At 49.7% G+C, this 12,022-nt stretch overlaps 1 protein-coding gene across 9 annotated transcripts in view; it reads right to left on the bottom strand.

The window, feature by feature from the left end:
- The window catches only part of BRD9 (bromodomain containing 9), a 351,813-nt gene that overhangs the window by 101,765 nt on the left and 238,026 nt on the right, over positions 1–12,022 (bottom strand). For all 9 annotated transcript variants that reach the window (XM_063922671.1, XM_063922669.1, XM_063922670.1 and 6 more), the window contains exon 12: positions 8,336–8,468. In XM_063922671.1, coding sequence (XP_063778741.1) covers positions 8,336–8,468 — 133 coding nt within the window. The remainder of the gene's footprint in view (positions 1–8,335; positions 8,469–12,022) is intronic.

The raw sequence follows: 12,022 nt of genomic DNA, 5'->3' as shown, positions 1-12,022 counted from the left end.
TGCCGACGGAGACACCACACTCATGCGCTCCACCTCATCCCTAGGAGAGCGTTCCACTTCAGACATGCCGACACGCACGTACCGACACTGCACACACTCACGGAAATCTCTAATCTGGAGACAGATCCCCCACAAGGCCCATTGGAGAGACAGAGAGAGAGTATGCCAGCACACACCCAGCGCCAATAACCCTGGTAAAAATTACCCAGATATAGCGCTCTTTTATATATATATATATATATATACTGCGCCAATTATGCCCCCCCCCCCCTCTTCTTTAAAACCCTCTGTCACCGGTGATCAGCAGGGGAGAGTCCGGGGAGCCAGCTTCTCAGAGTGTGCTGTGGAGAAAATGGCGCTGGTGAGTGCTGAGGAACAAGCTCCGCCCCCTCAGTGGCGGGCTTCGGTCCCGCTCTTTTAAACAAACTGGCGGGGAATTCTCATAAATAACACCAAATAAAGTGAATATATCTATATAGCCAGTCCTAGAGGTATAACAATGCTGCCCAGGGCGCCCCCCCTGCGCCCAACAGTGTGCGCTGTGTGTGTTGTGTGGGAGCAATGGCGCACAGCGTTACCGCTGCGCATTACCTCGGTGAAGCTCTGAAGTCTTCTGCGCCTCTGAAGTCTTCTGCCTTCCTATACTCACCCGGCTTCTATCTTCCGGCTCTGCGAGGGGGACGGCGGCGCGGCTCCGGGACGAACCGCAAGGGGAGACCTGCATTCTGACTCCCTCTGGAGCTAATGGTGTCCAGTAGCCTAAGAAGCAGAGCCTAACATTTATGTAGGTCTGCTTCTCTCTCCTCTGTCCCACGATGCAGGGAGCCTGTTGCCAGCAAGTCTCCCTGAAAATAAAAAACCTAACAAAATACTTTTCTCCAGGAAACTCAGGAGAGCTCCCTGTAATGCACCCAGTCTCCTCTGGGCACAGTATCAAACTGAGGTCTGGAGGAGGGGCATAGAGGGAGGTGCCAGTGCACACCCCTACCTAAAGTTCTTTTTTATTGCACGTCTCCTGCGGAGCCCGTCTAGTCCCTATGGTCCTTACGGAGTCCCCAGCATCCTCTAGGACATAAGAGAAAACCCTGTATAGTGTGACTGCAAAGCAGAGCACAAACAAACAGAGGATTTAAGAGGTATGTGGTGACTGTAAAACACAGAGAAAAATACCAAGGTAGTATATCCTGTGAAACACTATATTATATGATAACCCTGATGCACTTAGCCCCCCTCAGGGTACAGAATAACGAGATTTATGGTAAGAACTTACAGTTGTTAAATCTCTTTCTGCGAGGTACACTGGGTTCCACAAGGACTAACATCGGGGTGTAGAGTAGGATCCTGATCCGAGGCACCAACAGGCTCAAAGCTTTGACTGTTCCCAAGATGCACAGCGCCGCCTCCTCTGTAACCGGGCCTCCGTGCACAGGAGCTCAGTTTCGTTAACCAGCCCAATGCAGTAGCAGGTACCAGAGATGACAATCGCTTGTAGCCAATTACACCACACACTCACCACAGGAGAGGGTGACAGCGGCTATGCCACACCAACCCAAAGAAGCTAAGTGCGTCAGGGTGGGCACCTTGTGGAGCCCAGTGTACCACGCAAAAAGAGATTTAACAACGGTAAGTTCTTACCATAAATCTCGTTTTCTGCTGCAGGGTACACTGGGCTCTACAAGGATTAACATCTGGAATGTCCTAAAGCAGTTACTTATGGGAAAGGACGCACTTTGGACGCCGGGTTCTTGTGCTCGCTAAAGGAAGCATCCTGGGAGGCGGAAGTATCGAAGGCATAGAACCTTATAAACGTGTTCCCCGAGGACCACGTAGCCGCCTTGCACAATTGTTCAAGGGTCGCACCACGGTGGGCCGCCCAAGAAGGTCCAACCGACCAAGTAGAATGGGCTTTGATGGTAGCAGGAGCTGGACGATCAGCCTGTATATAAGCATGTGTAATCACCACTCTAATCCATCTGGCCAGGGTCTGCTTGGAAGCAGGCCAGCCACGTTTGTGAAAACCAAACAGTTCAAACAGAGAATCAGATTTCCCAATGGACGACGTTCTCTTTACATAGATACGGAGAGCCTGTACCACATCCAAAGACCGCTCTTTGGAAGAAAACTCAGGAGAATTAAAGGCCGGAACCACAATCTCCTGGTTAAGGTGGAAGGAAGACACCACCTTGGGTAAATAACCCAATCGCGTTCTAAGAACCGCCCGGTCACAAAGAAAAAACAAATGGAGAGACTTACAGGATAAGGCACCAAAGTCCGAGACCCTTCTAGCTGAAGCAATAGCCAGCAAAAACAGCACCTTAAGGGAAAGCCACTTAAGGTCAGCAGATGCAAGAGGTTCAAATGGATACTCTTGCAAGGCCTCCAGTACCACCGAAAGATCCCAAGGGGCCACAGGAGGTACATAAGGAGGCTAAATCCTCAACACACTCTGAGTGAATGTATGAACATCCGGAAGGGCAGCAATCTTTCTCTGAAACCAAACCAACAAGGCATAAATGTGAACCTTGAGGGAGGCCAGACGCAGGCCTAAGTCCAGGCCCTGTTGTAGGAAGGCCAACAGTTTGGCCGTGCTAAACTTGAAAACGTCATGATTGTGAGACGCACAACAAGTAAAGAAAGCATTCCAGACCCTATGATAAATCCTAGCAGAAGCCGGCTTACGGGCCTTCAACATAGTTTGAACGACCGCCTCAGAAAAACCATTGGCCCTCAGGACGGAAGCTTTAAGAGCCATGCCATCAAAGCCAGACGGGCCAAGTCCTGGTAAACACAAGGGCCCTGAACGAGGAGATCTGGTCGTTGTGGAAGTAGAAGGGGACGATCTAGCGAGAGGCACTGCAGATCGGAAAACCAGTGCCATCTGGGCCACGCTGGAGCAATCAGAAGCAGATTTCCTCCTTCTTGCTTGAACTTCCGTATTACTCTGGGCAGTAGAGACACTGGAGGGAACACATACGGCAGCCGAAAGTTCCATGGGATTGACAGAGCATCCATGAACGCTGCTTGAGGATCCCTTATCCTTGCTCCGAAGACTGGAACCTTGTGATTGTGTCGAGACGCCATCAGGTCCACATCTGGCCGGCCCCACTTGTCCACGAGAATTTGAAACACCTCTCGATGGAGGCTCCATTCTCCGGCGTGTACGTCCTGACGAATGAGAAAGTCCGCTTCCCAGTTTAGGACCCCCGGAATGAACACTGTGGATATGGCCGGCAGATGGCGTTCTGCCCACTGAAGAATCAGTGATACTTCCCTCATTGCCATGTGGCTTCGAGTGCCACCTTGATGATTGATATACGCCACCGTGGTGGCGTTGTATGATTGTATTTGAATAGGTCTGTTCTGTATTAGATGCCGGGCCATTGTCAACGCATTGAACACTATATATATCGGGAGTAGAGACTCCTCCTTGGTCCACCGACCTTGAAGAGAGTGTTGTTCCAACACCGTGCCCCAACCTCTCAGACTGGCATCCGTCGCCAGCAGGACCCAGTTGGGTATCCAGAAGGGACAGCCCCTGCTCAATCGTTGATCCTGAAGCCACCAGCTCAGTGACAGGCGGACCTCCGGAGACAAGGAGATCATGTGAGATCTGATCGGGAGAGGCAGGCCATCCCACTTGGTCAGAATTAACTTCTGCAGAGGGCGAGAATGGAATTGAGCATACTCCACCATGTCGAAAGCTGACACCATAAGACCTAGCACTTGCATTGCCGAATGTATCGACACTTGCGGACGAGATAGGAAGCATCGAATCCTGCCCTGAAGCTTCAGGACTTTCTCCTGAGACAGGAACAACCGTTGGTTGTGAGAATCCAATAACGCACCCAGGTGTACCATGCTCCGAGCAGGAACCAGGGAGGATTTCATCCAGTTGATCAGCCACCCGTGGGCTTTCATGAACTGGACCGTCAGATCTAGATGAAAGCAGAATTTCTGGGGAATTTGCCAGGATCAACAAATCGTCCAAGTACGGTAGGATCCTCATCCCTTGACGGCGGAGTGTAGCCATCATGACAGCCATCACTTTGGTGAAAACTCGGGAAGCCGTTGTCAAACCAAAGGGTAACGTCCGAAATTGGTAATGAAGATTGCCCACCGCAAACCTGAGGTACTGCTGATGAGACACTGCAATAGGAATATGCAGGTAGGCATCCTGTATGTCCAGGGAGACCATATAGTCCCCAGGCTCCAAGGCCAGAACAACAGACAGCAGAGTTTCCATACGAAACTTGGAGACCCGCACATACTTGGTTCAAGGACTTCAGATTGAGAATGGGCCGTGAGGACCCGTTCGGATTCGGGACTAGAAACAGCGGTGAATAGTACCCCTTGCCTCTCTGAGCCAGAGGCACCTTTACCACCACTCCTGTGGACAGGAGGGAATATACCACCGAATGCAGAGTGTTGGCTCTTGACGGGTCCAGAGGAACATCTGTCAGGCAAAATCTATGAGTGGAACGATTCTTGAAGGATACCACAAAACCTTGAGTGACGACTTCCCTTACCCAGGCATCTGAAGTGGTCTTCAACCATTCCTGGACAAAACCTGGTAGTCGGCCCCCCACCCTGGGATCCCCATGAGGGAGGCCCACCCCATCATGCGGCAGTATTGGCAGTTTTGGAAGCAGGCTGACGGGCAGCCCAGGCTCGCTTCGGTCTGGGCTTGGAAGGTCTGGACGCACGAGCTTGCTTTGGGTACGCCTGACCTTTTGCTTTACCTGGAGGACGAAAGGGCAAAGGGAAAGTACTTTTAGCCTTCTGTGTGGAAGGAGCCGTACTAGGTAGGCAAGCTGTGTTAGCAGTAGCCAGATCAGCCACAATCTTATTGAGGTCTTCTCCAAAGAGAATGTCTCCCTTGAAAGGAAGCACCTCCAGGGTTTTCTTGGAATCCATATCCACCGACCAGGATCTCAACCAAAGGATACGTCTGGCCAAGACGGACGTAGTAGCAGCCTTGGCCGCCAGCACCCCGGCATCGGAGGTCGCCTCCTTAAGGTACAGGGAAGCCATTGTAATATATGAGACATTGTCCAGCATGCTCAGATGCATTAGAAGGCAGCTCCGCCTCAAGCTCCTGAGTCCACACCTCAACAGCTTCAGCAGCCCAAGTTGCTGCAATGGTTGCCCTATGCACAGCCCCCGTTAGGGTGTAAATCGCTTTCAAACAACCCTCCACATGTCTATCCGTCGGTTCCTTCAGAGAGGCGATGGTAGTTACTGGCAGAGCAGAGGAAACTGCCATGCATGCCACATGAGAATCTACAGGCGGAGGAGTTTCGCAATTTTTACATGGCTCGCTATCCTCTCTCTGCGGAGCCAACAGTCTCTTATTCGTTGTGAATTTCATCCCCGGATTTTCCCAGGACTCCTGACGTATGTCAGCAAGGTGTTGAGAATGAGGTAAAACTTGTTTAAGCACCTTTTTACGTTTAAGTCTGTCCGGCTTTTTAGAGACGGCCTCAGGCTCAGGTTCATCAGAGACCTGAAGAATGAGCCTGATAGCCTCAATCAAGTCAGGGACATCCACCATTGACTTCCCATCCCCACCAGAAGCATCTGAGTCAGTGTCTGTGGGGTCAGTATATGCACCATCTTCCTCAGAGGATGTGTCCGGGATAGCAGTGCATTGTGAGGAGGTAATGGCCCGTTTAGAAGACGTCTTAGGTGGGCGAAAGTGGGATTTAGATTTAGTCAGTGACCGGTTCAATTGCTGTAACTGAGTGGAGATTTGATCTGCCCATGGCGGATTAATTGCAGGGACCATAAACTGCGGCATTGGCACAGGTGGTCACACAGGGGGTGCCAATTTAGTTACAAGCATGTTTAACAGCGTGGAAAAGGTAGCCCAAGGTAGGTAATTTGTTGCCCCCGGCGCTACGGACCCACTGGGGGGTAAGGAACCCCCAGAAACTGAACTCTCTGCTGCCATATTTTCCTCCAAAATGTCCGCAGCATCACCACCACGCAATGTGGGAGGAGCCCCAGCTCCGTTACCTCGTGTAGCGGACATAATAGCACGCACAATATTGGGCAACCTGGTACAATCTTACCAGTGATATACCTAGCAAGAACTCTCAGTGCAGTGTTACTTTCCTGTCAGCACAAACTGGGAATCCAAGAGATATATGGTGACTATAAATCACAAAGAAAAATACACAGCAAGTATATTTTGTTTAAGACCTATATTACTTTAAAAAACCTGACACACTTAGCCTCCTCAGGTTATATCAGTATAGCTATATATGTTAACAATAGATATAACAAAGCACAGTAGATACTGGATGTTTATCACAGGGTGTTTGTACCCACACAACCCTGAATGTATGCACTCTCTCTTAACTAACACTGTCCCAGTGCCAGGTAGAGTACTAAAGTGTCCTGTAAAATGCACAGCACTGGCGATCAGGCGGCTTTACAGAGGAGGATTTGCCCCAGCAATTCCAGGAACAGCTCAGCTCCATTGTGATGGTGGCTGACAGGGAGTGAGGGAAAGATATGCAGCTCCAGGGCGGGAACATTCACTGAAATGGTGCCCTGGGGCTGGGGGAGGGACTAGAGGTTAGGCCTTATCCACTGCTGGATTCCCCACCGGGCGCTGCGGGCTATGTAAAAACAGGGTTTTAATGAGAGGAAAAACACCCACCTGTGTCCAGTGTCCCGGTGACTAGTGGTGCGGCTGCCCGATTACAGTGTTCACGCTAGCGTGCGCGGCCCGCCTCACACGGCCGCGCCGGATCGCGGTTAACAGCGGGCCAAAGAGACCCCTTACCTCTCCTTGAACCTGCTGCCACGCGATCCTGGAGGGCAGCGGCGGGTGTGTGTGACTGACCGGAAAAACACCGGAGCCTCCTCTGTAGTTACCCGGCAACCAGGGCGTGGGAGTATACAGCGCCGCTGGGGGAGTGATGGAGCTGCAGCAAAGTATGTCTTATGACATACATAAAAGCTGCAACCCTTGAAGTCTTCAGAGTTTTTCTTCTTCCTTCAATTTACGCTATAATATGGGCTGCAAAGGCAGACCCCCTGTTACTTGCCTGCTTACTGCATGGCACCAACTTACAAACTAAGCTCCTGTGCAAGGAGGCGGGGTTATAGAGGAGGCGGCGCTGTGCATCTTGGGAACAGTCAAAGTTTTGAGCCTGTTGGTGCCTCGGATCAAGATCCTACTCTACACCCCAATGTTAATCCTTGTGGAGCCCAGTGTACCCCGCAGCAGAAATAGGGATAGCAATATGTGTGAGATACACAAAATAGAAATCACACAGCAGCTATTGGCACACACGCAGTCACATATACAATGCAGATATTATTACAAACAATAAAACTGCACTGGACTAGCAATACTAAGTACAAACTGAACCACTAAGTAAAGCTATATAGGTATATAAATATAACAATGCACAGTAAAGACTGGATGTATATCACAGGGTACTTGTACTAACTATCCCTGTAGTAATGCACTTGTTCTTAACTAACACTGTCTAAATGACATGTAGAATACTTAAGTGTCCTGTAAATGCACAGCGCTGATGATGCAGGTGGCTTTACAGAGGAGAGACTGCCCAGCAGTCCCAGACGTGGCCGTCTCCTACAGACCACGGCGGATCGCGGCTTACAGCGGGTCCCGCCTGGGGAACCCTCTTGCCTCCTCCCTGTAACGTAGCCACACGATCATGGAGAGCGGCGGCAGGTGTGTGTGCCTGAAGAGAAACCGGAGCACTCCGTTGTAAGTACCCGGCAACCAGGGAGCGAGAGTATACAGCGCCGCTGAGGGAGGTGAGGGAGCCGCAGCATGATACGTCAGAATGATATACAGAACTTTTAAGTGCCTGTGCGGCCCCTGAAGTCTTCTGTCTTCTAAAAAAGCTCTTTTCAGGGCTGTTAGCTGCCTGCACTGCAGGCACCAACTTACAAACTGAGCTCCTGTGCACGGAGGCGGGGTTATAGAGGAGGCAGCGCTGTGCATCTTGGAAACAGTCAAAGCTTTTAGCCTGTTGGTGCCACGGAACAATATCCAACTCTACACCCCAATGTTATTCCCTGTGGAACCCCAGTGTGCCCCACTGCAGAAGTTACAGTTTAATCCATGAGCCAATTAAATGAAATATGACCCTAAGCAGGACTAAAAAGAGGTGGAAGTTCTCAAAATAAAATCATACAGGGTCCATTAGTGAAATATTTGTTTACATAAATGTGTTCACAATGCTGCGACTGATAAAATACATATAGCTACTTTAGCTTAAAAAAAAAAAATACTTGATACCTCCGGTGTTAAATGCTGCAGTATGTAAGTTCTAAGTAATGGAGTACCTACCTTAATGCACATTGTATTCCCGTGTCGTCACCATAGCCTGCATACATCAACTCCATTTCATCCGGTTTAAGGTCTGGGAAGAGTGTATTATTTTGTAATGACAGTGCTGTGCTTGCACTATTTAGAAAGGTGACTATAGGAAAGAGGAATAAAGTTTATACTGTAGTTACATGCAGGGTCTGTTCACTGTTCATAAACCTATGGAAGTAACAGCTCTACACCCCTGCACCCCCCCCCCCCCCTTCCCCCCCACACACACACACGTACTCCCCTACCAAAGGTAACTTTCTTTGTACAATGAGACTGAGGGAAAAAAATAGGAATTTAATACCTACCGGTAATTCCTTTTCTCGTAGTCCGTAGGGGATACTGGGAAGGATTAGTACCATGGGGTATAGATCGGGTCAATTGGAGCCTGACACTTTAAGAAATCTTCAGTGTGTACTGGCTCCTCCCCTCTATGCCCCTCCTGCAGGTTCAGTCTAGGACAGGCCTGGCCAACCTGTGGCTCTCCAGCTGTTGTAAAACTACAAGTCCCATCATGCTTTGCCACAGTTTTGCTGTTAGTGAATGATAAAATTGTGGTAGGGCATGCTGGTATGTGTAGTTTCATATCATCTGGAGAGCCACAGGTTGGCCAGGCCTGGTCTAGGAAAACTGTGCCCAAGGAGACGGACATACTTTGAGAGAAGGAAAACATACAACAATAGCGGTGAGGCAACGAACCAACACACAACAGTAACAAAGGATAGCAACGCTAACCAGAACAAAAAGATAGCAACGCTAACCAGAACAAAAAGATAGCAACGCTAACCAGAACAGGATCAGGGACAGCAATAGCAGACACAATCAAGAACTTACAACCAAGTAAGCAGGAAAAACAAAGCACTGAGGCAGGCGCCCAGAATCCCCTATGGACTACGAGAATAGGAATTACCAGTAGGTACCGGTAGGTATTACAGTCCTATATTCTCTAACGTCCTAGGGAATACTGGGAAGTATTCATACCATGGGGAAGTCCCAAAGCTCCCAGAATGGGTGGGAGAGTGCCGAGATCCCTGCAAAATCGCCTGACCAAACTGGAGGTCTTCACCAGCCAAGGTATCGAACTTCTAGAACTTAACAAACGTGTTCGAACCCGACAAAGTAGCAGCTCAGCACAACTGTAAGGCCGAAAAACCATGGGCAGTCGTCCAGGAGGAACCCACCGACCTAGTGGAGTGGGCCTGAATAGAACTCTGCAGAGGCAACACTGCCTAAGAATAATTCTGCTGGATAGCAAGCCTGAGCCAACGTGCAATGGACTGCTTATTTATTTATTAACAGTTTCTTATATAGCGCAGCATATTCCGTTGCGCTTTACAATTAGAACAACAGAAATAGAACAAAACTGGGTAAAAACAGACAGACAGAGGTAGGAAGGCCCTGCTCGCAAGCTTACAATCTATAGAAGCAGGGCATCCAATTTTGGTGGCAATGTAAAAGGACAAAAAGCATGTCAGACTTCCTGTGACGAGCTGTCCTCTTGACATAAATCCTGAAAGCCCAGACCACATCCAAAGACTTTGAAGGAACTGAAGTGTTAGACAATACCGGAACCACTATCTGTTGATTAATGGGAAAAGCCGATAACACTTTCAACAAAAACTGCGGGCGAGTCTTGAGCTCCGCCTTATTCTTACCGTCATGTTGCTGGCTTTGGCCTCTGCTAGGCGTGTGTCGGAATTGGGGGCCTTATCTTACAGAATAAGGCCCCCATTTCCGACACACGCCTAGCAGAGGCCAAAGCCAGCAACACATGCCTAGCAGAGGCCAATGCCAGCAATATGACGGTCTTCCAAGTAAGATATTTCAAGTCCACCATGTGTAAAGGTACAAACCAGTCCGATTGGAGAAAGGTCAGGACCCATGGAGCAGTGAAGGGACGAAAAGGGTCGCTGAATGAAAAGGACACCCTTCAGGAACGTTTGTACCTCCGGAATTACAGCCAGCTGTCTCTGGAAGAAAATGGATAGGGAGAAAGTTGAAAACATACTTCTTCCAGATACGGTGGTAATGCTTCGACATGACCACCTTTCGGGCTTGGACCATAGTCGGGATGACCCTGGAAGGAAGACCTTTTCTGGCTAGAATCTCCCTCTCAACTTCCAAGCCATTAGTAAGTCTGGATAGACAAACAGCCCATGCTGAAGAAGATTCTTTAGAAGCGGTAGAGGCCAGGGCTCCTCGAGAGACATTGTTAGGAGGTCCGCATACCAGGCCCGGCGAGGCCAATCTGGGGCAATTAGAATTGCTTGAACTCTTTCCCTTTCGAGTCTTTTTAGAACTCTGGGAATGAGAGGAATCGGAGGGTACAGATAGACAAACTGGTAGGTCCGGGGCGCCGTCAGAGCGTCCACCGCTGCATCCTGCAGATCCCTCGTCCTGGAAAACTAGAGACGGAGCTTCTTGTTGCATCATGTCTATCAGCGGCCAGCCCCACGGTTGAACCAGTTGTTGAAACACCTGAGGGTGAAGGCCCCATTTCCCCAGATGAAGATCATGCCTGCTGAGGAAGTCTGCTTCCCAGTTGTCCACCTACGGAATGAATATGGCAGATATGGCCCTTGCATTGGCTTCTGCCCAGAGAAGTATCCTTGAGACTTCTCGCATTGCGGCCCTGCTTTTTGTTCCGCCCTGTTGGTTTATGTACACCACCGCCGTGGCGTTGTCCAACTGTACCTGTTTGGCTTGATGTTGGGGGAGAGAGGATGCCTGCAGAAGAGCATAGTAAATCGCCCTGAGTTCCAGAACATATATCAGAAGAGAACACTCCTGACTCGACCACCTCCCTTGGAACTGTGCCCCCTGGGTCACAGCCCCCCAACCACCAAGGCTCCCTTACGTCGCCAGCAGAGACCAAGACTGGATACCAAAACTCCGACCCTTCACAAGGTGAGAGACTTGTAGACACCATAACAGGGAGATCATTGCTTTTGGCGATAGGGATAGCCTCTGGTGCATGTTGGGGTGAGACCCCGACCACTTGTCCAAAAGATCCAGCTGGAACGGATGGGCATGGTACCTGCCGTATTGGATTGCCTCGTAGGAGGCCACCATTTTGCCCAGTAGTCGAATGCAAAAGGTGCACCGAGATCCTGCAGGGTCTGAACACAGAGCAGACCATAGCCTGAATTGTCAAGGCTTTGTTCGTAGGGAGGAAAATTTTCTGAGACACAGTGTCCAGTATCATCCCCAGGAACTGAAGCATCTGTGATGGTTCCAGGTGTGATTTTTGGAAATTAAGGATCCACCCATGGTCCGTAAGAAGACGTGTAGTCAAGTTGATGCTTTGTAACAGAAGATGTCTGGTCACCGTCTTTATGAGGAGATCGTCCAAGTAAGGGACTATGTTCACACCCATCATGCGTAGCTGCAGCATCATTTCCGCCATAACTTTTGTTAACACCCTCGGTGCTGTGGATAGGCCAAAGGGCAATGCCTGGAACTGGAAGTGGCGGTCCTGTATTGTGAATCTGAGATAAACTGGATGTGGGGGCCATATTGGCATGTGCAGATATGCATCCTTGATATCCATGGTTACCAGGAAATCCCCTTCCTCCATGACAGAAACCCCCGCTTTGAGAGATTCCATCTTGAATTTGAACTCCTGTAGATACGGGTTCAGAGATTTGAGGTTCAAGACTG

This window comes from Pseudophryne corroboree, chromosome 5, assembly GCF_028390025.1.
Source record: "Pseudophryne corroboree isolate aPseCor3 chromosome 5, aPseCor3.hap2, whole genome shotgun sequence".
In the NCBI taxonomy this organism is placed as follows: domain Eukaryota; kingdom Metazoa; phylum Chordata; class Amphibia; order Anura; family Myobatrachidae; genus Pseudophryne; species Pseudophryne corroboree.
This window is presented reverse-complemented; position numbering and strand designations above follow the sequence as displayed.